We start from the raw sequence: 26,400 nt of genomic DNA, 5'->3' as shown, positions 1-26,400 counted from the left end.
GAAAGAGTTTGTTAAAATCAAAAGTAAGCAAAAAAAATCAAGAATGTGTTACGAATTTCTTTATGACAGATATGAGTCAGAGAATGACATTCTGTCAAAAATAGCAATGCTTCAGTGTATCCTGTATATCCAGTGTATCCTGTTAATATGTTTTCAGTAGTATTTTGAAAAAGAAGGCACTATTCCAGCACAGCTGTTAAAAATATTTATTTTTCAGTTATGGAAATTTTTATTGAAACTGGAGGGCAGGGTTTTTTTCCAAATGTGAGGCTTTACAATATATAGATATATTTTAAAATTGAATTTTGAGTAACTTTGTATACACCATCTTGTTAGGCACATATCCTTTAAAAGAAGGGTTCTCAATCATAATGATAACTATAACCTGATCCACAAGCTAGTATCATATTCCTGTGTTTTTAATTTCATCACTGCCACCACAGGGTAAGCTAAAAAGATAAATGCAAAATGCTGGCATTACTTGGGTGTACAGCCTCAGCTGAGCATCCAGTGAAGATGTGGCCAGTTGAGGGGGTGAGGGGAGTACCCAGCTCTCCTCAGCACCTCATGAAAGGACTCGGCTGCTCTCCCTAGCGAGCAGCTGTCCTTCGAGGGACTGGGAGATCACGGTGTCACCAGCGGGTGAGTGAGGGCATTTGCCCTGCACGTGGGGTTTCACTAACAACAAGAGTTGGGGCAGCAGTTTGCCCCAGAACATGAAAGCAAAGCTGTGATTTATTATTTCAAAACCCACTTCCTCAGCTGTTCCTGAGATGGCTTTAAAGGCAATGTCAGCCTTTTCTCCCCTTGGTAACTCAGCTTCTTTCTCTGAACTCAGTGGTCCTTGATTACTTCTGAGAACAAACTGCCATGCTGTTGCTAGTCATAATACCAGTATTATGTTGTTCCTTCTGTACACACACTTGCAAAGCTGTAGAATTGCAATCCTGTTCAGATTAAGGCGGTTAATTCCTCTTTGAGCAGTATGTTAGAATCTCTAAATATTAGGAGTGCTTTTCTGAATGCCAGAAGACAAGAGGAAGAGTTGAGAAGGAGACCCACATCAAGAATAGGGCTGCAATTTTTATTTGTGTGAGATACCCAAATTTAAACCTGCCTCTTGGACTACCAGCTTGTGTTTGGGCACTCCCTGGTCCATAAAACAGCTAAAAATATGGGAAGCTCAAAAGGAGCTTAAAGCTGCTTATTTCACCCTTGACTTTTGTTTTGTGCTGCCTAAAGCACAACCTTGTCACTGCCCCTCATGCTGAGAAGCGCAGTCAGTCGTGCCTGGGGATTTCAATGAAGACAGGATTTGTTGGCAGAATCTGTCTCGAGCAACACTCTCTTGCAAAGAAAAATGGTACCTGAAGTGACTGCACACCTGCTGATAACATACTCAGCAGTTTGAACAGAGTATCTCCAATTTATCCTTCTGGAAAACAGACAACATGTCTAAGTTTGCAGCAGCATGTATACAATGATTTAATACAGTGGAGTTATACCCTGAAAATCATGGTTTCCAATGGAAACTCTGACAGGCCATCAAGTTCAATGGTACATATAAGCATTCCTACAATTAAGTTATCAACCAAAACCTACAATACAGTACCGTAACAGTCTCTACATTTTCATATTAATGTACAGAGCTAGCTTCCACTAAAGGTGACAGTAATTAGGTATTTAAAACCCACGGAAAACTAGAGAAATATGCACTGAAAAATTTCAAAGACATAACCAATGTCCTTTTCATTGCAGCAAATACAAAAATGTGGCAGAACCTGCTGTGAAGTCACAAACTGCAATCACAGACAAGGAGCAATTAGGGCAGAAAGGAAAACTGAGTTTTGCTATTGATACTTGGCTATTTAAAAAAATGTGCTGGCAGTTAAATGTTGTATATGCTGAGCAAAAGACTCAGTAAAGCCTTTTTCTTTTAACATGAAAATACCAGTATGACACAGCCAGAAGATTAAAATTCCACGTGCTGAAATTAAAATACCTATACCCTCTGATCTGTTCTAAATTATTGAGTCCAATACTAATAAATATGCAAATAAAGTATCTATAAACTATTTTGTGAATCTTAAAGGGAAACCTTTGGGTTGAATTCTCTAGTTTGGTGTATATCCAGAAAATTGACGGGATTTTCCCATGTCTACAGTAGAATAATTTTAAAATAATCTAGTAGTTTCTCATGGTCTGTTTGATATTATATTACATGCACATTCATTTCTAGAAGTATGGAGGAAGAGTACTAACAGCAGGACTGCTGAATTCATAACCCCTTAAACCAGAATATGAGTCATCTGTACAAGCTGATGGGAGTTCTTTGGTGACGGTACCTGCTGTAATTTGGGGTTCAGGACAGGATGGGAGGGACGTGTCAGCCCAGTGCCACTTAATTCACTTTGAAAGTGGATGCAACTTAATAGGTTCTTGTGGAGCTCTGTAATTTCAGTGGCCACAGCAGAATCAGGCTTGGACAAGACAGCCAGAATCCACTGAAACCAATGAAGACTCCACTGAGTGTCAGATCTAGTCCAAGGAGGGTATCTCTATACAAATTAGCCAGGGGTAGGTGATGAGAGTTTGTGGACCCGCAGAGGCAAAAGAACTCTCTGCCCATGCCTACCTATGCAGATCCAATTGAAAAGCAGTGCTTTTTGTTGGTTTGGATGTATAAACTGCCAAATGGCATTAGCAGGTCCAAATCCTCTACCTACTCTTTTCCACTACTTCTCTTTCTTTAAAAGGAAATTGTTTAAATGAGGGCAAATGTTGACTGAATGTAATTTGTATTGTGTATTTTTAAGCATTCTTTCCTGAAAAGCTTTTGAGCAACATTTTGTTTTTCTCTCTTATACACAGATATAATTTAATTATTGTGTGAAGTTTTGCTAAACATCATTGTTAAACATGACTTTTAGTATCCACATGGAATGGGAAACTGCTAGAAGAAAAGTTAACCTGTGAGTGATTCAAGTACTTTGGCTTCTTTGCTTGGCCTGGTATCTGATTTGATTTTCTCCTGCTATTTGTTTCCTAGTGGAATGGAGCTCTTCAGAAGACTTTTCTCCTTTGGTTGGTGAAATAATTATGGATAATCTTCAGTCTTTGAGGTGCACCATCACGGGTCTCAGAACAGTAAGTGCCAAATGACTCGTTTAGATCTGGATGCCCCCTGCCGCCCCAGTGCTACAAAGACACCGATAATTTGCATCCATGCCTGTTGGTAATATCTGTAGCGTGCCCTTCTTCTAGCAACACGTTCCAGTCATTAAGCATAATATATCTGGTATCCATAAAGAGATAGCATGAACTGTTTTATAAGTTGTGATGCTTAGGGGAGCTCAGAAAAGGCTGGGATGAAAGCTGCTATTTTCTGGATCACAGGATAATCTTACTGCAGATCAAAGGCTCGTGAAAGATCTAGTCCTGACTGACAACAAATAGCTAAAATAACAGTTCGTTCTCTTCTGCTTCTTCCAGGAACACACGCGTTGATGGCAATCATTTTCACTTTTGTTATTTGTTTTTATAGAAATGTTTTACACTGACAAGAACTGGGACAGAGATGGAGAAAACTGATGAATGTTCATATGGATTCTTAAGCAGAATAATTCTGACCTTGTGTCTGAAAGTCTTTTCGTACAGGGTATTCAGAACCATTTGTGCAAGGAAATACTTGATGAAAATAAAGCTTGCTCAAAATGCAACTTTTTCCACTGGAAACATCATCAGAGGGGCCCAATCCAGCATCCACTGAGCTGGGGCCTTTCCACTGAATTCACTGCACACTGAGTCAGGCCTACAAAGTTACCACAGGGGAGGCATGCATGTGACTGTTGGCCAGTGCCCCAAAACATGGGCTCTCAAAATGAGGGAATTAACATTAAAGAGTAAGCAATGGGCACAATATAAAACTGAATACATAGAATAGAAAAACTATTGGTTTTTAATTAGATTTGAACCACGCTGTCTTCCAGGGACCTGAGCCACCATATGAATTTACACTGTTTCTCATTTTCTAACAACAAAATAGAGTGACAGTCAGTGGCAGCTAAATGAAGCTTCTTCCATTGCTGTGCTGGTAGAGAGACTCTGTTAAATACAACAGGAAAAAGGGGAGTCCCTATTCCTGAAGTCTGATTGTAAGAGTTCCCAGGGTTTGGCTTTGGTAGAAGAGACTGCAGTTTGTCAGTAGGAACTGGTGTGTTGTGTTAACCCTCAGCAGATCACCTTTCCTGAAATCTCTGTACTGTTTCAGTCTGTCATGCTGCACCAGTTGATGCCACTGAAAGCTGTTTAAGTTTTCCAAAGAAGACATCTTTGGAAAGGTTTGCTTTCCAGTTATTGCAGCCAAGATTTTGAGTCAAGTGATAGGTTTGATTCCAGTTGTTTCATTTGCAGGGCCAGACGTATTATGTACGTGTTTCAGCATATAACATGAGAGGATGGGGACCTCCACGCAAATCTACTCCTGCATATGCTTCTCCTTCAAGTAGGTTGAGTTTGCTCTCCTAGTTTGATTAGTGATGTTGCTTTGTAAGAATTTCTCCCTCTCCAAAGAACAGAAAAAGACAAATATTCTGGAGTTCATTATTTAATGGTCATGTCATCTAGGAGTGAAATCAATCAATCAATCAATCAATCAATCTCCTTCCACGCCCAAAAAATAGGCAAAATAATCATATATGTATATTTATTCATCTTATCTTTTGTTCTTCTCCAGTCCTTTAACAGAACATTGTTACCTAGTCACTAACACTTAAGAAAAATGTGAAATATTTTGACCTTCATTTCTCTTAATAGAGTTCTGCTCATTTATCAGTACATGATTGGATCAAAACCCGAATCTGAACTGCTAGAACCAAAACACTTACATGTATCATACATAATTTTGCATTCTGCCTTGTAGCATTGTAGATCACTGGACCATTCTTACAGCATCCTGTATGTAAAAAACTCTGGTGTGGACATGCATGTTGATAGCATCATAAGCATTAAAATGTTCCAGACATGTTCCAAAGCCTTTCTTCCTTTTCAAACACGTAACAGGTTTGCTCAGACTCCATTAGGACTATGATTTTTCATTTGTAATCCTTAATCTATTATAATCACACTGTATTGTTAGTTGCTTTTCCAGACTTGATGTTCACTGCCAAACTACCTCAGCATATTACAGCTTCATTGATTAATGCAGTAAAATGGAACTTTTCATTTTATTGCATTAGCACTTGTTTTTATTAGGCTAATGTAACAGCTTAATAACCTTGCATGCTAATGTGAGAAAATAAAGCAAGCTCTACCTGCTCTCAGTAGTTGTAATGGAGAGGATTGGATAAATGAGGCTCTTGCAGTACTGTTGTCCTATTTTGCTTCAAAATAGAGAAGCATCAAACCCTAATTGTAAATTCTTCCGTTATTTAATACTAAGATCAGAATTTTAACTTGAGAGACAAGATGCTATTTACCACTGCAGTTACTGGGGGCAGAACATCTTTACCCAAGTGACTGCCTTCACCACTGGTTTTGAAAACTAGCAGATTTGTGCTTGGCAAGAAGGCAGCAACCTGAAATTATACCAGTCTTGCATAACAAAATATGGCCCTAAGCTAAAAATTAAATGTGAATACATTAATACTCTACAAAGTTGTCTGTAATGGCAGCCACAAGAATATGCAAGGGAAATGAAAGCTTCAGGGCTTAATCCTGATCTATTCCAATCCCAGAGCCTCAAAGGTTAGTGATATCCGTGGAGATGCATCTATGTAGCAGTGAACGCTTGCCACTGGATGCACGGATAACCACTCTGCAGCTGTTACAACTGCCCACAGGCTATTGGGATAGCAAATGTCTTCTCTTTCCACCCTTTCATGGGGCTTACTCTAGCTGCTATACTAAATGGCAGCAAATACATATTTATATCCCTGGCATAGTGAGCCCATTGGAAGGAATGCTTGACTCCAAGCTTGCGCTAGAAACTAGATCTGTATATTTAGCGAGTGAGCAAACTGTTGGTGGCTGTGAATAAGTACAAGGCCTCTATGTCAGCAAGAGGGAAGCGTGTCTCTCTTGTAGACAGATCTCTTAATACCATGATCCACCATTACTTTGAGTCAAGAAACTGGTGCAATACCTTTTTCTCATTATAATGAAAGTATGAAAATAGTCATGCCTGGACTTAAAAAGCCCCTCTCTGACACACAGTTTCACGGTCCTATTTGTGATGAGATTGTCTGTTTTTTAAAATCAAGATTGAGATTGAAGCTAGCAGCAAATGAGTGAAAACAAAATCTTTTGTAAGTTGAAGGTATGTGGGACAGAAACCGCAGCATCTTGCCTCACGAGTGCAGTGCTGAGCAGACCGTGGACTCTCAGACAGGAATTAACAGCGTTTGTTCAGGCCTCTGCTGGGAGCAGATTTTCAGAAGTGAATTTTACTCAGAGCATGTTTCTCTTGCTACAGAGACAGCTCTGGATGTAGGAAGATGCTTGTACTCTGCTTTGCAGTTGCTTTCCTATGTAACTGTAGGAGTCATTTGGCCTCCTGGTATCTCAACAAAATGCAGCAGGAGCAGCAGTGTGATCGTAGCGAGGTACTGAGCGTGTCTGTATGGTACAGGCTGCGAGCAGCTCTGACACTACAGAAACAGAAGCCATTTATGTACTGAAGAGAAATAGCCGTGTCTAGTCAGTCACTACAGGAGCTTCTAGGAGCTGATTGTGAGCTCTTTGTTAATAATCATTATGATTAATTACTTAGCTGGCACAAGGCAAAGGAAACTTATTGTACAAGTAACAACAGCAGACTTAACAACTGTCATTTTTTCCTGCGTACCCAGATTTAAAACTCCTCTAAAGCCAAGAAATATCAGAGGCATGCAAATATTTTAAAACCTTCTCCTGCTCCTTTGTGTTTCATTTCTGTTTATTTCCTTTGTTCAATAGACTGGAAAGACTGCACTGGAAGAGAACCTCGGCACAGGGGACACACTGAGGCCCTGGAACGTCTCCTTCAGCAGGTTCGAGCAGCTCATCAGCATTATAATTGCCGAGGTAAGGATAAATATCTGTGTGGTAGGGCACCAGCTGAAGCCTCTGTGGCGCCTGTAATTTTAGCAGTTTTCTAACTAGGTCATACCTTCTCATTCATCAGGAAAAGAAAGATATTAATATTGGCCCATCTGGAATCACTTTAGCACACTATCTTGCTCTTAACCCTTGAAATTAGTTGGATGAAAACATCTGAAAGCTAGAATGCACACAAACACAGACACATCCTTTCTCTCTCTGTACCCTACAGACCTATTGATAAGTTTTCTCCTACAAATTAGTTTCATAGAGGATTCCACTAAAATATTTCAAGGATGTCTCTTTATTTTTTCATACAGTGAAATAGTTTAGAGAGTTAACAACTGTTTTGGATCAAAAGAGGGGACTTGGCTGCCTCCAAATGGAAGACACTAAGTACTCTAGTGGATGTGATTCCAATCTATAATGAAAAATACTTGCACAATACAGTGGGAAGATAACAGTGCTACATTTTCAAATAGAATGGATTGAAACTAGAAGAGAGTTCAAATCTCAGCCAGCTCTTTGCTCTTCATTCATGAGAAACAGACTGTGCCTTTAATAGCTCAAGAGCCAAAGCAACAGCTTGGCATTCTTTTTAAAGCATATATAAAAACTCCTGTGCTATACGGGTCGTTGAAAAGTACTATTTATTTTCTTAAAATAAACTTCTAACTGGAATAATGCTTCATTGCAAAGGAACTTAGTTTAAACCGAAAAGTTGAACTACTGCGAAGTTTTCATTTTTCTTCACCTAGTATGACTGTTATGTCAAGATGCATCAATTGATTTAAAATCACAGAAATACTTAGGGCTAAAATCATCCGGCTGAAATGGAAAGATGTGGCTGTTTTTCTTTACGTGCAAATGTATCACTATCACGATGATCCACAGTCTGCCACAACCCATTGTAACCATAGCAACTTAAACTATTCAGCTATGTTGCTTGGAAAGGGAAAGGAGATATTGCAATAAAATGTTGGTTTTCTAATTAAAATTCATACAAGCATTACCACTTGCAGGTGGTCTTGGTACTGAAAATACAGACAATGTATTCTATCTCTTACATGGCTCTTTCATGCTATTAATGAAGCCTTTTTCCATAGTACGATTTTTCCTTTCTGCAGTTAGTCCATATCTCATGTCTTTCAGGCCACCTTCCTAGTCAACAGGGAATAAGGGATGGAACATCTGAGAATATTCTTAGTATAAATTGTTTTACTGTCATACTAGTCCAGAACAGAAGCAGTTACCAACAACATGCAGAAAATCCCTTCTTTTGAGACTGACACCAGTGCCTGGTTCTTGTAAAATTCCTCTGCTCCAGAAATTAACCCCAGTCCCAAAGCAAAGCACAGACAACTCTGTTGTTTATTTCTTAACTCCTTTTCCTTAAATAATAAATATCAACAGTATAGAAAATCTGTTTAGCTCGGAACATTTTCTTGCATGTCTGAAAGAGGATGTGGGAGCCTACAAGTGGCAGTACTAGACTGTGGAGTCAGCCTGAGCAACACCCGTGCCTCCAGCCAAAGAAAAATCTCATAATTGCTTGTAATGCTAACATTACACATAGTATATTTTGGATAAATTGGGATTGTAACATAATAGGAGAGCCTTTGGAACTTGCCTTAAATATATGACTGATGTCAATCCCTTGTATTTCAGTACTTTGGTACAGAATCAAGACAATGGGTTTGCAGAAAAATGTAAGAATTATGACATCGCTTTGATTCTGCTATTTATCAACCTCAGTGAAATCGGAGAATTTTGATCAAGGATCCGAGATAAACTACTGTATATGACTGAAAAGCCCAAATAATGGCTTTCACTTCATATAATGCAGAGGCCTGAGCTAGATGCTTAATTAATGTAAATTAGCATGATTTGACTGGCACAGATATGTCAGCATGGATATGCTGTTGTATATAAGGTGAGGACCTGCCCAGGCATTTATCCATTCTTTACCATGCCTCTCTTTACCACACTCTTCTGTGGTTCTACATTAATATTGTAACCTTAGTCTTCCTCATTTGTTTTAGAGATGTCAGTAAATATCCCTGAATCTGCTTACAACCACTGATTTGCTGTGGTGTATAAATGAGAGCAGAACCAAGCTCTGCATCAGTTAAAGCTAGGTGAAGACAGAGACAGGACTCAAACCTGATGTCTTGGCACCCTGGATTTTCACTAAGTGATTCCTTTGTGAGATCTCACACTCATGATGCTCAGGATGGAAAAAACTGAGAGGGTGATCGATCTAAAAGGTCTGACATTTCTTGGATAACAGGCAAAAGTCTCAGAATACAGAGGAGCTGGACAAGCAGGGCTGTGTGCTAGGGCTCCAGCGTGATCTGGGAGGGTTAAATTGCCCAGATTCCACACAGATCTCTTGCCCAAATCCATTCATTCAGGCTTTGCACTGCAGCCTGCCTTTCGCCCTACACTTTGCATTTCAGGGGCTGAAGCAAACAAGCTTACAGAAATACCAGGAAGAATACATTGGAATGTACAGTGAGTTTAAGAGCTTTTGGAATTAGATCAGCTGTTGCTTTTGAACCTGCTCTGTGATATGATGAGATCTCCTAGGGAATTACTTAGGAAGCTTTGCTTTCATATGTTTAATCTTCTGGAAAACCCTGATGATTACAGACAACAGTCATCCATTTGTCTTCATAATACCATGCTACAGACTATCATAACTGAGTTACTACAATTGTATGTCCTGGCAACACTTCAAATGTATTTTTTAAAAGTATTTTTTTCGTCTAGATCATTCTTTGTAAACAATTCTGAATGGATTAAGCAATTGTGTGATGCTTCATTAAGAAAGGAACCCAACTCTTCATTAAAACGCATACCAGATATTTTCTTTCTGAAATTTCACTGAAATATATTTTAGTAGACAAATCAGAGGTGAAATAAAACTGTTCTAATTGTAATTTGATTCAAAAGCAGAGCACATAGTTTTATTGCATTTAACCAAGAGAATGATCTCTGATTCCACGGGACATTTAAAATGTTTAGTTTATAGTTATTTGTGAGAATATACAAAAGCAGGCTTGAGAGCCAAGCCATAGACTGAGAAGTTCAGGTAGGGAATTTAAGAATTTACAGTGTCAGCTGTTGAGCCTCATGTTGTACTCCAAGATACACCACTCAGTAATACACCTGCCATGCCAACACTTTCTTCAACACCTTCAGAGTTCTGTTTTGAAGGACACTGCACCTTGAGGTGAGATAATACAGAATCCAGCATGGTCTCGACCATTGAGGTGTCTGGCCACTCCTTATGTCTGTAACTTCTGCGTTACTGCACATTATGCCAGTGTCAGTTGCCTGCACTGCTAAAAATGTGCAGCTTTGAGTTTGAATTTGTCTGGAAGTTTCCAGCTATTTGATGTATTCTCATGACGTTACATAGTTGGTAAAAATCCTAAACCTCATTTTATGCCCTCCACTAGGATTTCAGTGGGATCTAGCTCAACTTGTCCTAGTTTGCTTCTTTATTCAGGGTCACCCTAAATGATATTTAGCTGTTCCTCAGGCTGGTTGATTTCTGGGGCTGAAAGCTCAGATAATTTTGCACTGAGGTAATGCCATTTACCTCACATCTGCCCCACTTGAGAAGAGGCACCCGCTTGTCTATGGATAGGACAAAGAATTCCAGATTATCTCCCTCCTCAGAGAAATGGCACGGCATAACAGACATTCCTCTAGAGCAGGGACCCCAGATGCATATGAGCAGCCTGAGTATGCAACTTCGTTCTTATTCTTCCACAACCAACTTGTGTTGCTTTTAAGTATCTGCTGTATTTAAGTGAACTGCAAATAAACATTTCTGTATCCTATCTGAGAAGAGAAAGATTGCAAATGTTTTAAATATACCGTTGTAGTTAATTGCCTACTTCAGTCCAGGTCTGAATGCTTTTAATCTAAATCTAATCACTGGAAATTCTCTAGTCTCAACCACTATTTGTTCACTCCTGAGCTCCTATTAAAAGAGCTTACAACTCTATTGCTGTATCACTTATTAATATAAACTTATTTTGTTGTTACTAGTGCTTTTCTATAAAGGTTACTCTATGTTATTTATTAGTTAATTAAATAACAGACAGAGTTCCATTTCCTGTAGATCCAAATTATCCTCTAATCTCAGCTCCATGTTTTTTGGCTTCTAGACACACTATACTGTAAAAAATAAAAGCAAATAGAACTGTCAGAGAGTTTACAGTCTCCATTTAGTTTTTCTTTTTTTACTTTTTTTTTTTTTGCTGTTGGCTTCTGCAAAGCTGTGGACTGAACCCAAACCACTGAATAGCCCAATAACATATATTTTATTTGTAATGTGCCCTCTTATTTTAATGCTGCAGTCTCTGGGTGTTTTATACGGAATTACATTGCTTTGCCTTCAGCAATTCCCTCTTCCATTCTCTCCTTCCTTAATATAGAAGAAAATAAAAATGGCATTATTAGAATGAAATTTATATTCCTAAATTTTTCTTAACCTTGGAAGAAGGAAACACTAAGACAGGAGTTTACATGAATCACTTGGTTTACATTGCTGTTATATACTGAAAAATATTCACAGTAAAATAAAAATTATCTGAGGAGATGTGGATAGAAAAACAAATTAATTTTTTAAAAGGAAAAGAAAACAAGGAGCATTTCATCAAAGGAGCAGCCATGGATTTGGATGAGTCTGTTAAAACTAAACTGTACGGCACATTGGAGAATGTGCCACGGAGAACAAGTTTGCACTGGAAACACAATGGATTTGATGATCTAATAGGTCTCATACATCTGAGCTGTATGATTTCAGCCCCAGTAGAACCTTGCTCTCTTTGTACTTGCTGTTCAGCAGAGTGGTAATTATTGCTAACAATGTGTCTTCTTTCTGTGGTTTTCAATGTGCAAATTGTGGTGCAAAATTATTCGTCATTTAAAAATATGTCGAGCACTTCCACAGATGGGGTTTTGACAAGAGCAAATTTAGATGTTCTTTAAATGTTCAAACTTAGAACTCACTAGGGAGACACAGATAGACACCTCCTATTTAGCACTGGAGGTAAGTGGGAAATTTGTTACTCTGGAAACACCTAAGCAGACTCATCAGCAGCTTTCAGCAAAGAGTTCTTCATGAGTCACAGTTTTTCCCCACTGGAGAAGGGTGTCCCCCGAAATGTTTCACACTTCAGTCTGGGTGGGTATCCATGCTTCATCCAAAAACTCAGATCCTGGAAAACTGAGACGTAGTTTCACAGTTACATTTTTCCTTTTGTCTTTCCGTTCAGATCACAGTAAATATCTCTTTGTTTAAATTAAATGTTTCTGTTGTTTCTCTTACAACAGCATTAAAAAGGAGGAACATTGCAAAAGACAATGTAAAAAAACCTCAGTTTTAAGCACCTGTTCCTTTTTAATGCCCTATGTGGACAAGAAGTGACAATACTAAAATCATTATACAATCCTGCATGTTCCTGACTGCCATCTATTGGCATACCCTCTAAAATCTGCTGACAGGTACGCAGGTGGACACAGCTGTTTCACAGAGCTTGAGAGCTTCAGTTCCCACTGGGAGGTTTTTCTTTTGTTTACAAGGAAACTCGGGCCATGCATGAGAGAACGAAAGACGTTAATTCAAACTCATGAAAGTGAAAAATAATACGAAAACTTAACCACATTTTTTAGAATATCGAGCAAATATTTGAATTTATACAATTCTTCTCTTGAGAGAGCTGGTCCAGAGATCCTCGCAGGTTCACAGCAGGTCTTAGCTTTGATACGAAGTGAACAAATGAGTTAAACACCTCTTCCTTGGATTCCAGATTACTAGGGAGTAAATGTAGGGGTGAAAGCTCTGAAGCAGCACAGGTGAGTAGAAATTGTTGTGATGGAAAAAAAAAACAACAAACAAAAGCTCATGCATTTAATGTGATACAGAGAAAGATGAGGGTCAATGTAGTTGTTTCCTTAAAGCTTTTACTTAGGTTAGACTGGTGATGATGTGGTGTTAGTGATTGCCAGTGCACCAGTTATCAGTTCTTAGAAGCTTAAGCTACATATGGACAGAAACCGAGGAAATACAACACCCTAAAATGTTGACTGATGGTTTGATTCTTTTCTTGGGCTTCTGTAACAAATTGCAAAATTCTTATCCATTGTAACTTCAAGAGTACATGGTACCGGTTCAAGCTATACTTCGCCTAGGAGCAAAACATTTCTACCAAGTCTGGGTTTGCTGCAAGTAAGGAAATGGTTTGCTATTGCATATCACTAAGATAATGAAAATATAAGCAAAAAGTTGTATTTGAGCATGTTTCTAAATGTTGTCTTTTGAAAAGAATATAGTGGGCACTGGCTGAAATTTAGTGTTGTGGTTCAAGAGACAAAGGTTCTTTATGAGATACTGACTGAAATTTAACTTCTGGGTTTTGTTTACTTTTTATTTTCCATTTTAGAAAATTCGAAATTACAGAATGCTGGTCGCAAGCAATCAGTTTCCAGGAGCCTGAAGCACCTCTTCCATTCATCAAACAAGTTTGTAAAGACTCTGAAACGGTTTGCCATTCATTTTATCTCCCAACCATTCCGAGTTGTAGCTAGTAGTTGTTGCTCTTATCTAACAGTGAAAAGCACCTTAGAAATACATGTGAAGACTCCACTACCAATGAAACAACAGCCAATTGGCATGAACCTGATAAAATCACATACGTGTAAGACTGGTGCAGCATAGGAAAATAATGCCCCAGTTTCTACTGAAATCAACAGGATCTTTTCTTTGTTACTGTTGGAAATGGATATGAATTGTAACGAAGTGAAATATTCTGTGCAAACAGAAACTGCAGTTACTGAGGTATTTTGGAAGTACTGCCTCTGCTGCTGCGCAATAATGAAACTATGGTATTTATTTCATTCATAATAGAAAATGCAGGGCTCAGATAACATGTTTTAATAGTCTGTTGGCAGTGAGCAACACGTCTATGATTGTCCAACATCTTTAGCTAGGTTTGCAGCCCAGTGTGACCCAAACAACCCTCAGCCTTGATAATTTGTTTTAGCAAATGAAAGTTGCTTATGCTGGATTATTTCTTCTTTCATTGCCAGAAGTGTTCAGTTTGCTTTTTCTTCTTTGTATTTTGATAAGAGTTTGATTCTTTCAGAAGAGCTCTCTAGAGTCTTTAAATTCCCTACGGCAACTACTTAACGTATGTAACTAATTGCAAAGGTAAATATTGAAAGGAATGATCTCTATAAACAGTTTTGCATATATGCTGGCCAAATTACACTCAATTACACTAATGTAAATCCATAATAACCCACCTGATTTCAATTGAGTTACTTCAGATTTACTCTGAAGAAAAGGAGGATAGAACTAAGCCCATTAATGATAAAAAGTTTTGGTAAAATCTCTGATTTCTGAAGGACATAAAGCCTCCATTGTGTACTGTTTACTCTGGCAAAAGTCTTACTAAAACTGATGTCGGTGGCTTGCATAGGTTCATGATTTCTTAGATTCCTATAGTCTCACATCATCTACAATGACAGGCGTCCCAAATATTTTTCAGAAGTCACTGGCTTAAGTCACATGATCTGTATAACACAGAAGTTAAAATCAGATGATTCAGTTTGTCTCCTCAAAGCTTAACGAATATGATTCTTTGAGTAAAATTTGATGTGGATGTCAGTAGACATGAAAGGTCTTTGATATGTTTCCTTCTTTCTTTAGGGGACTCTACTTATCCGTTATATTTTTTTACAAAGACAATTTATTAGTAACCAATGAAGATCAAATCCCAATTGTGGAAATTGATGACTCTCACAGTAGTTCAGTTATGCAGGATTTCCTGTGGTTCACAAAGGTAACAGGAGCCTAATTTCATATACTGCTTCTAAAAATTTATTGCTAGCAATGCAGTGCCTTAGCTCATCATTCTGAATAAATGAAATTATGTTGTTAAAAAGCTAAATGATAAAGTGTTTTACCTTTCACTCATGTTAAAATGCAATTTTCACAAACCCTTTATATGGGTTAAATTCTGACTTGGTTGCCGACAGTGGCACAGTTAACTCTTTCAAATGTATGATTCTACAGACATGATTGCTGCTTGGGTACATAAAGGTTTTTTGAACATTTAGAGGAAGAGCCTGAAGAAATAACGCGAAGTTTTAAAGTTGGTGTTATGGTTATGCCATCATTCAAGATATCTTCATACAATTTTTGATACCCCAAGAAACAGTAAATCAATTTTACATGATATTGCAAAAAGAAATTGAAATAGGTGCATGGTGTTTACAGAACACCTTCTGTGTCTGATTCAGTTTAAGTTTCATGTTTATCTAGGCAACTCATTGCCACCTGCAGAAACTCAAAAGGAGTAATATCTACTGATTTTTCCAAGTCCAAAGTGCCTTTAGTTTCATTTCTGCTTTTGTAAATGCTGAGGACAGAAACTGATTGAACTGGATATATTTTTGCAGTTGTCTTGCATGTGGGATGATATCAGATGGCTGAGGCAGAATATGTCAGTATCCGTGTCCTCATCAACAGCACTCCAGGCCAGGCAGAAGATGCTTTCAGCAGCAGCACAGCTACAGGTTGGTTGCATTATGCATTTCTACCTATTAACTTTGACTTCGGTTCACCCTGTTCTGTGGAGCAGCGTTATAATCTACAATGAAATGAGCCACTATGCCTCTCTTGCCAGCTGGAAGGAAGGACTTACATTAAAAGTAAAGAGTAGAAAGAAGAAAGGAAAGAAACAGTAGAGGCAGACAAAGAAACAAACAGATATGAACCAGTAAATAATGACCACAGATAAGCCTGTGGGTTTGCAGATTCAAGAGTTATAATCCTAATATTTGCTGCTCAAAAACCTCTTAGGCGACCTATTCATTATGAATATATTAATGAAGCATTTAGAATCTGGGTAAGATTTAGCACTCCCTTGTGCTATATGGGAACCTGTATTAGTAGGCATCTTCTGTCCCTGACATGAAAGACAAACAGACTGCTGAAGTTGCCAAAATACTACTCTTAATTCACCCATGGCTTACAGACTGCTCAAGTACAGCTTCCAGGTCAGAACTACGCTGTTTGACAAACAGGATGGCTACACCATTGTGGATTGTCAGCAGGGAAATAAAAATGAATCTTTCATTAAGTTCTTAAACTGAGCCTCCATAATTTTTAAGGTGAAGTGTACCTTTGTGCAAAGAACCAGTCAGAGACATATTTCGACAGAGACTAAGAGAGATTAAGCAGTCCATAAGTCTTGTGCTGAGCCCTCAGCACGGTGATAAGGCCAGGAGCACTACAAGCACAATTCCTATCATGCTGTTAAGGCACAGCAGTGATGCTCAGGGTGGTTCCATTCCAACCTGTGCTACAGATACAACCTGAGTGGTGCTGAACAGGTCACTTAATTCTTCTGTGTCCTGGTCCACTGTTTGTTATGCAAATAGTAATTACACTTTCTCCAGCAGAACATTCTGACTTTTATTGTAAAAATTTTGAAGAATGGGTTTCATGATAACATGAAATCTCTAGCTTGAAGACAGACACTTTCATGAAATACTTTTGTGAGAAAATACATTTTTAAAAGATGTGTGCATGATTCCTACAGAAAAATTACGTAGGCCTCACTTTCTCCTAACTTCTGTTTGAATGAATTCACCAAAGCTTTCCAGATAAACCTATGGTGCAGTCACAGAATTAATGAAGATCTTCATACTGCTTGGCTCATGTGTCAGCCATACAGCCATCCCTTTTGTTATTGCCAGTCAATGCAATAAGCTAGGGTTTATAGCAGCTATGAGAGCTGGATACTTTGTGGCCATTATTAAGAGTATCCATGTGGGGTTTGTTTTACATCTTTTGGCAAGGCATGCTATACAGCAGAGTAGCCTTCCTGGACAACCACCTGTCTTGACTGATTTCCCCAAAGTATCCCGAAATATATGGAATGCAAATCTGCTGTACCTTTATTGGAGGACCACCTGTGTTAAGCAGCAGCTGCTTGTCAGTCCTTTGAGCTGTCGGCAGGGAAAGCGTTAACTATATCTGCTGAATGTTCCCTCTGGTGCAGTTAGCTCAGCGTAGGTAGCACGTATTCCTTTGGTTAGCTCGGTTTCATTCCCTCTGCACAGACTGCCTTTAACAGAGCATTGCCAGCATGGATGGAACTGCACTTGGAGATAACCAAGATTCCTAGCACATCGTGTTATAATTTTCTATCAGAAATGTTAAGAGCAGAGCTTAGAGCACAGAGATGGAGCAAATGCATCCATGTGGTATATTGCTCTGTTGAATTTCTGGCAGATTTATTGTCTTTAATGTTTGTTTTGTTAGCTTGGTCCCCTGATGAACACAGGGATTGTCACCGATATGCCAACCTCTAACGGTGTGTGGCCTAATGGGATCCACCAATGGAAGGATCTCAATAAAGTTTATATGGTTGAATACATTTTATTGAGGCAGTTAATGGACTGACTCCACAGGAATTTAGGACAGAATGGAAAAGATCAGTGACAACACAGCTGCTAAGGGATTTGATCAGTAGACTCAGAGACAACAAGGACTGTAATTTTGCCTGTCGTTACCGCTAGACAGTCAAAGCAAACAAAACACAAGTGATGGGGTGCCGAGCTAAGCTGACACAAAACCTTTTTAGTATATGAATTAGTCACATAACCATATTAGTAAGTAGCCCCATTCTCTGTACTTGAATGCCATTCAGAATATACAGTCAATGATAGTAAATAACCGTTTGTTTTCTTCTAGGCACATTCACATGTTGCAGTAATTAGTATTACAACTAGGTGGCTAACATCTACCTGCAATGGTTTGTCCCACCTGTGGACACATGAATTAATACAAAATGTATACTCAAGACACCCAGTGTTAATTGGTTATGGAGCCTAACCTCAAAAGGTAGAACAGTTGAAAAAAGAAGAGGGGAGGTGCTATATAGACATCACCAGTATGCCCTGGAAAGGGATGAATAAAGCTAAAATAGCCAAGTTATGCCATGTAAAGGCCAGTCATTGTGCTGACTACCCAGCATTTATAAACAATTTAATAATACAGTTTATAAGTAAATATTGCTTGCTAAGTACAGGTAAATAAATTCAGGATAATCTATCCATTTACAATGTCATTAAGTTAATGTGCAGCACTTCCCTAAACATACAATGTGCCACATTGTGAATTCAAGTTTTCATTTTAAACTACCCCCATCCCTATCCAGCTTACTGTAGATCTTTTGAAAAGTCGCAAAGCAGTGAGCATATTTTAAATGTTAGGCATTTTTCTTTAAGACATCTGGGAATCTCTTCAGTGGCTGGTCACTGGATTGAATGTGTTTGCACCTATAAGCAGATGCCTTACTGTGTGAGGAAAGGGATTTTGACCAAACTATGTATTTTATGTGGAGTCTTTTAAAATTACTTTTCTTTAATCCTCACATATTTTCCTGGAGAGCTTTGCCCTAGTAGTTTGTTAGTTTCTGCTGGTTTTGTGGAGCACATTCTTGGTATCTGAAGTAAAAGGAAAAGGGTCCACGTCTCTTCAAATTCCTCTATGTTCCTTCACAAACACAACCCATAGTTTAGTTCCAGAATTATTTACATTCACCACATATATGAGTGCATCTTGCTTTTGTTGCTGAAAATAATCTGAATTATTTTAAAATGGAGAACAGAAAATGGAGATTATAGTTAATGACCCTAATGGAAAACATTTCAAGTGTCCAATATGAATTATTTGGGGATAGAGAAAGAATTCTGGATCATCTCTGACATTTGGTTATGGGGAGGTTAAGATAAGCACCTGGCTCTTCAGTAAGTTCAAATCAGAAGGGATTCATTGATACCAAAGAAATCACCACTAGACCAACACTGAGTGCTTTTGAAAGCTTCATGCTTTATCTTTACATGACTGGGCAAAAACAGGAACTTCTGTCCAAATAATTGAATTACTTTGCAGTGTTTCCTTTTACAAAGGCGTCAGGTCTTTCTGATGTTCTCCATTAAATGCTGGACCAAACACTGCTAGACCAAATACATCGGAAGATTCACAATTCAATCCACAAACATAACTAGGGAAAACCTTTTCCTTTTGTCATTGAATGATATGACTGTAGGGCAAAGGTCTGAGAAACACTGTGTGTCCAGGTTTTATTGACGTCGATAGGACTGATGTCAGTGAGCACAAAGCTTCAAAAAGATACCACTCTCCTGATATGCAGTAAATAACTTTCATTTTATAATTTGCTTGTTTTCTAGAATTTGCTGGGAACTCACAACTTAGGCAGAGTTTTTTATGAGCCGATCAAGGATCGACATGGCAATATGCTGATAGTTACTATAAGAGAAGTGGAGAGTCTTTATTCATTTTTTAATGGCAAATGGATGCAGGTATCCAAACTACAAAGCCAGAGGAAATCCCTTTCAACTCCAGAGGAGCCAACAGCATTAGACATCTTGCTTATAACAATCCAGGTAGTGCTTTGCTTCTCTTACTGTATGTTATTTGCTTTTGTAAAGCCTGTGCCAGAGCCCTGATTTTTGGAAGAGCCTTGTAGAATTTTAGGCCTTAATCCAGTGCCCAATAAAATTAATGGCAAGGCTCCCATTGAAAGCAAAGACTTCTATTACTTCCAGTGGGTCTGGGATCAGATCGTCAAAATGTAAAATCTCCATGAGATTCTAAAGAAATTACTTCAAAGTCCTACCAGAGAACAGTACAGTTTCTATCAGTTTCAGGAAACCATGCTCTAGAATTCTGTAGCAAGGAACACAAAAACCTTTTAAATTTTCTGGGATGTTCTTAAGAACCCACACAGACACTTACAACTTCTACACTCCATAAGATTTTTCCATCCAACCTTGAACACTAAATCTAAGTTTAAAACCTTACTCTTCTACTTAATAAACTTGTTCTGGGGGGTTCAGAGTTCCTTGGAGCCTGGTATAGTTGCTAAAGAAGTCTTTATTGACCATAACCCTCCTTTAATTTCTGCATCACATATCCCTAGATTTAACAATTAGAAAACTATCAAGCTAAGGGTTGATCTTAGAAGTTGCTTTGCATAGTTCAGTTAACATCATTGAGCACCATGAGTTTTCAGCCCTTCAAGAATCAGGGTATCTCTAAACTCACATTAAACATAGATAGTTCCCATAAAGATTAATACAAGTTTTCTGTAGGTAGCAGCAAACTATTTCTCACAAAATGTCAGTAGCCAATCTCTCTCAAACTCAGTTGCATGGTTACTCAAAATACTACGAGACAAATCATTGTCTTAGTCCCTTCTTTAGCACCCTCAGCTAGACAATGACTGCTCTGGGTAATTTCTGAATTAGAGGCACTTTCTTGGGCAAAGACTGTGCTTTTTGTACCAGAAACTGACAGGCAATCAAAATATACATTACCAGGTTTTAGGAATGTTAGAAAATTTCCAAAAGACAATAAAACTTACCTGATCTATGTTAGATTTAATGTATTAAAATCTGTTAAAGGTGTAGAAAAATGTCAATCTGGGCAAAAGTTTTATATTAGGAAACCCAAAATACAGGCCTGATCAGATTTCCACAGAGATCCTAGTGGAAAAAATGTTCCCCTAATGGTTTACACATTCCTATCTAATGCCCACCCTTTCTTGTATTACTTGTTTAATCATCAAATGGGTATTTTGTTCATGAAGTGCTTGTGAAAATGAGGGTCTAATTGCATTGGTCAGAGCCAAGCATAGCACTGGCAGATAATTTGATGGTTCCAAGAGTAAGGGCCTAAGGCCAGGTGTCTTAATCCTCACCCACTGCAGAAGCACACATTTCCCAGGATGGCAGCAGATACAATTTTTAGGGTAGTTTTGGGAGACTGCTATACATAGCCTTAAAAATGTCTCCTGGCTTCAGCAAATACACCATCATTATTCACTGCTTCTAAGCTGTATTTGTTGATAAAGCTATTTTTCAGAAAACACAGCCATTAATTAAACTTTGCAAACCACCAACCCCAATGCTTATAGAGATCGTCCTGTTGACAGAACAGGTTTTCAAGAGACATAGGCTGTGACTCTATGCATTTCTTTGGTGACGGTACTGGCGTATGCAGCCCCTCTGTCCCACCTTCCCCAGCTGATAGCTGTTTCCCAGTGCTGCTCTGCTCCCTCTGTGTAGCCACAAACCAAACGTGAACCAGAGAACCGCTCCGGCTGAAAAATGACTGCTCCTTTTCCTGAGTTGTTTTTCAGCTGAATCAGTTCCCTGGCCCAGCTCACTGCTGAAATGATCAGACAGGAGTGCAGAGGTGGGTGTTATTTAAGATAGTTTAAACACTACAGTTGTAGAAGATTGAAACCTCAGGTTTTCAGAGCCAATTCCTGCATGACGTGGAGAGCTTAGAGAACCTGTGTATGGCTTTAAGTATAAAGTTGCCCAAATGCATCCAAACTACCAGAGATTATTTATATGCTTAAGCATGTGCTTAAATGCTTTGCAAATTTGGAACATTGTTGAAACAAAAAGACGGCTGTAAAAGCATTTGTTGCTTTTTGATCCCAAACTCTTCCGCTTATGTGGAAAAAAATGAGATTTTTATGTAGGACTGTTTCTCTTAAAACAGGACATACTTTCCTATCACAAACGAAGTCAGCAACGCCTCCCTCCCGGCCTGTATCTGGGTTACCTTAAACTCTACAGTTCTGTGGACCAAATCAAAGTGCTTGTGTTGCAAAAGTTGCCTAATGTCCTGTGTCATGTTAAAATTCGAGACAACAGCAATGTCTCCAAGTAAGTGAATATAAACATACTTACACACACATATGCAGAGAGAGAACATTTGTTTTAAGTTTGAAACAACCACTCAAATTTAAAAGCTAAAGCAATTTTGCCATTGCAAAATTGCAGGTGCCAGCAAAGTCTGATTCAGGTGTGTACCATCACAGAGACCAGCGCCGAACCAAACAGGTATAGCTGTGAGTTTCCAGCAATCCAAAGGCCTATCCAGAACACACACATACATGAGCCCATTGGTGTCTAAGGACAGCATTCTGTGGTCACTCAAATTCTGGACAGTGGCAATGATCTCCCATGCATCTGTCAGTACGGTCACAGCCTGCAGGCCTGGTTCAGCCGCCAGTGAATTCAGTGTCACCCTTCCTATTGATTTTCACTGACCATGGGGTGTTGGTGTTGGTGATTTTTTTCTGTATTCTCTTGTGTAATATCTGGTTTGTCACTCTAATCCACAACAAACACAGCAATTTAAAACACATATTCAGACAAATGCTATCAACCATTGAACTGCTGTGCTCTGGAAAAGCCATTTTCCCCTCTGTCCATTGCTTCCCTTATCTATTGGGCAAGTGCACTTACTTTTACTGCCTAGTCCATGCCTAGGAGGCAACATATTTTACTGGCCTTTTTTCTGGAGTTTTTTAATCCCATATAATTTCAGCAACCAGATGATAATTTCGCATAAGGAACTGAATGTCTATATGGATAACAAGGGTATACAGAATGTAGTAGTTAATACTAACAAAAATCTTGGAAGGAATATGAAGCCTAGTGCTTCAGGGTTTATAACAATCTCTGACTCCTGAAGCTTAAGATCAGATCTTTATTTAAAGCAAAATGTGCCACATCTATTACTCATTTTGTAGTGGGGTTTCCTGTACAGTTTTTTTTCCTTGAATGTTTGGTGCTGGCTGCTTTTCAAGACTGAATACTGGGCAGGGTGAATTAAGGATTTGATCCAGAAAGATGATTCCATGTTTATCACGTCTAGAATGGATATATGTCGAGCAAGCCAGGAAGTTCTTTGGCTCCAGTGAGTACAAGAGTCCGTCATGAAATTACACTTTCTGCTACTTGCCACTGTTTTCATATCCAACATGTGATTTTTCCGATACTGTGGTAGATAGGGAAGAAATTACAAGAAAAAGAAAACCTGGAGTGAGAAACCTTAGTGAAATATTTCAGAGGCAGTTGGACTTTCAGAGGTTTGCAAGGAATGTTCAGCCTGATGTACATATGCTAGAAAAATTAAACTTTTCAAAGTTAGATTTTTGACCACAACCAACCAGGACTGCACATTTAGAATGTTTTCCTAGATGAGGATTAAACTATCAACAGATCCCAAATGCACATACACTGAATTCCTGCTTGTGCACTGAACTTTTGTTATATTTCTAATTTTAACTTGACTTAACATACAGAGATGAGTGGGAATGGATCCAAACACTTTCTGGCTCAGAATCTGTGGAAACTATGGATCATACTTCAGACTGCCCGACTCAATTGTTCTTGTATGAGCTCCAGATGGCAGTGAAAGCTCTCCTTAAACAGATCAATCTACCTCTGCATCAGGTATTTGCCTTTGTGGTATTTATCACCTTTCTAAAAACCGATTCATAAGAGCACAACTAAAAGCTACAAAAGGTGTAATGTGCTAGTAGGGATTAAATGTTAAAAATGTAAAAGAAAAGCAGAGAAGTTTTGTATTCAATTTTTCTAAGTGGGTGCGTGTGGAACATCTTCAATAAAACAGTTACTTTCCTGGATGTATGAACATAAAAGGATTAAGAGACAAATTTTCAATTAGCTCCTATTTTCACATCTGTTCGCATACTTGCACAACTTCAAGCAGGTGCAAATAAGCACTTTTGCATGAAACTAGCGGCTGTGAGCACCTTTGCCCAGCTGGCAAAGAAAACTGGTATTTTCCAGGCAACCAGGGCAGTTGACTGTTCTTTTGGAGGTAATAGGGAGGGTATATGAAAGGTCTGCTGAAGGCAGAGTGTTTTGCTATTCTTTTATACACAGATAAACGTAGCACTTCTAAAATACATAGTTCCAGACCTCCAGATTGCTGTGGGTGAGGAGAGGTATCTGGCTTCTGGTTCTACATTTAGGTAGAAGAAATGCATATGTGAATAAATAAAGAAGTCAGGGAGGATAATCTATGATGTGAAAGATCCATGAAAAAATAAGCTAAGGAGTTTGTTTCTTGTTTACATTAATTCCATTTCATTTTGGTCTACAAGGGTAAAGAGAGCTTGAAGTAGAAGTATATCATCTTTATACGCACTTCAAGGTCTGTTTGTGCAGCTAGAAAGATGTGGCCTTAAAATAAATTAATCTGGTTCTACATTTCTTGATTCTGAAAGGTTTAGGCTTTGCTTTTAAAAAGGAATCCATCAGTGCTGCACCTTCTAGCCTAGGAAGAGTCAAGTAAGACTCAAGTAATCCAAAACTAAGACAGATGGTGTGCTGCCCTGTGCTCAGTCACTCTAATTCAGCAGGGCTCTGTACAGGTCTCTAGGCCAGTGTATTTTCCTGGAGGTCATAGCTTTTGTGCATCTTTTTTATTTTTTGTCAGCAAGGGAATAAAATATTTCAATGACAGTGCAATACGTTCCTCAGGCTGCGGCTCAGCCAAGCATTTAAGCTCATCTGTGGTGCACGAGAAACAGACATAAACATGACCTTGCACTTAAACACAGTTGTAAATGTTTTGATGACTCAGGACCAAACTTCTCTGTTAATGAATTGAATTTTTAATTCAACAGATTTATTTGTGTATTTTCATTATTTCTGTGGTAAACAGAATCGTGGACAGTGACAGGGCTGCACACCCAGGGTAAAACGCAGTGCTGTGCACAGCAGCTGCACAGCAGCCTCAGGCCAACTCCTGTGTGTGCCATTTTCTCTTGCTGCAGCACTTGTTAAACCTTTTCAGTGCTGTGTTGAGGGAGAGCTGCATATTTCTCTTAACCAACCCTAAATTGAATCTTAAAGGTTTTTAATTGAATCCATTTTCATGTTTTCACATAATTATGCAATCATAATCTTGAAAAGCACATGGCATGTGATCATTTTCTGCCTAATAAGAAACATAAATGTTGTTTTCAGGGGGGCTGTGCCTGTGTGTGTTGTTTTAACGTGGAACATTGCAGCTTTAAATCTTTATTTTATGTAGTGACATGAACCCACATTTAGGCCCCCCCCCCAAATATTTATGTTTTATAAAAATGCCGAGCTTGATGTTGTGCAAATTTTCTTTAATGTTTTATATCATTTGGGGTGTTGTTTATATAAGTGCCATGTTGTAATTCTCTCCTATTTCTTCCCCCGCGCGTGTCCCTCTACAGGCTAAGCACTTCCGTCTGTATACACAGGAGGTGTTGGAACTGGGTCACAATGTCTCCTTTCTTCTCCTGCTCCCCGCCTCAGACGACGTCTGCACTGCCCCAGGACAGAATAATCCTTACACCCCACACTCAGGATTTCTTAACCTCCCTCTTCAGATGTTTGAACTCGGTATAGTAGCTTGCTTCACCTAGAAATATTAACCCAGTCTCCTTATAATAAAATCACAAAGTTGTATCTGTTTTCCCCCTTGTCCCAGTGGAGAGTCAATAAATCACATGATGGCTTTGGCAACACCACTACCTGTAACTGTGTACAAGTTATAGAGGGAGCAGGGCGGTTAAAGCATATACTGTAGCAATCGTTATTGAAATGCAAAGCAAAGAGCAAAGCCCACAGTTCTCCACTATGTGTCTATAAACTAATTTGGAAGATGATGTTCTTTAAAAAACAGAACCAAAAAATTACACAAAACATAGCAAGGTTGGAGTGTGAAAGGAGATGCAAAAAACCATCCCTCTAAGTTGTCACAAGAATAATGGCCAGTTTTGTAGGGGATAATTTTTGCAGTTCCTGATTGCAGATAGTCCTACTCAAGGTCCCTCACAACTCTGTGAAAGGTTTGAGTGAAGTTTCCCATGTGAAGATCATCTTTTCCCTTTTGATACCTGGAAAAATGCAGGAGACACTCCTGTTGCTGTGGGGCAGGAAAAGCCTCTTGTGAAAAATGCCCAAGCACTGGACTTGAATCTATTTCTTTAGGGAGCACATCCCATTGCTGTAGCAGATTCAGCCCTCTTCTTCCACTGCGTTGCTGACTGGGTAAGAATTCCCCAAAAGAGAGTTTTCCAGCTGTCTCACAGAAGGCATAAGATGCTTTAGCTTCAAGGTCCTCTATTTCTCGTTTCTTCTTCTTTGGTCCACAGAGAAAAGAAAGGTTCCACATAAAAGCAGCTCATAAAGACTTAATAGTTCATTTTAGAAACAGTATTGTAAGTATGGGGACGGCTGTGCCTTACACATTAGTCTCCTCTGTTTCCTTCTGGCCTGTAAAACTGGGTATGTTTCTTTCCTCTGCCTTGAAGAAGAGAGAAAGACATGAGCCAAAACGGATGGAGTCAGTATTCAAGGAGCCACTACAGAATACATCTCTAGTGGCAACTGTGT

General features: G+C 38.8%; 1 protein-coding gene across 1 annotated transcript in view; it reads left to right on the top strand.

Annotated features, from left to right (window-relative positions):
* Nucleotides 1-25,427, top strand: part of LOC104541179 (ankyrin repeat and fibronectin type-III domain-containing protein 1-like) — a 59,091-nt gene extending 33,664 nt beyond the window's left edge. The window contains 10 exon segments of the mRNA XM_010185162.1: nucleotides 3,050-3,147; nucleotides 4,414-4,504; nucleotides 6,955-7,062; nucleotides 13,539-13,638; nucleotides 14,807-14,939; nucleotides 15,559-15,675; nucleotides 19,363-19,578; nucleotides 21,707-21,873; nucleotides 23,301-23,451; nucleotides 25,236-25,427. Of these exon segments, the coding sequence (XP_010183464.1) occupies nucleotides 3,050-3,147; nucleotides 4,414-4,504; nucleotides 6,955-7,062; nucleotides 13,539-13,638; nucleotides 14,807-14,939; nucleotides 15,559-15,675; nucleotides 19,363-19,578; nucleotides 21,707-21,873; nucleotides 23,301-23,451; nucleotides 25,236-25,427 (1,373 nt within the window).
* The last annotated feature ends 973 nt before the right edge of the window (nucleotides 25,428-26,400 follow it).

Source organism: Mesitornis unicolor, unplaced genomic scaffold (assembly GCF_000695765.1).
Source record: "Mesitornis unicolor isolate BGI_N332 unplaced genomic scaffold, ASM69576v1 scaffold19595, whole genome shotgun sequence".
Lineage (NCBI taxonomy): Eukaryota > Metazoa > Chordata > Aves > Mesitornithiformes > Mesitornithidae > Mesitornis > Mesitornis unicolor.
Note: the sequence above shows the minus strand (reverse complement) of the source record. Positions and strands in the feature narration are given on the sequence as shown.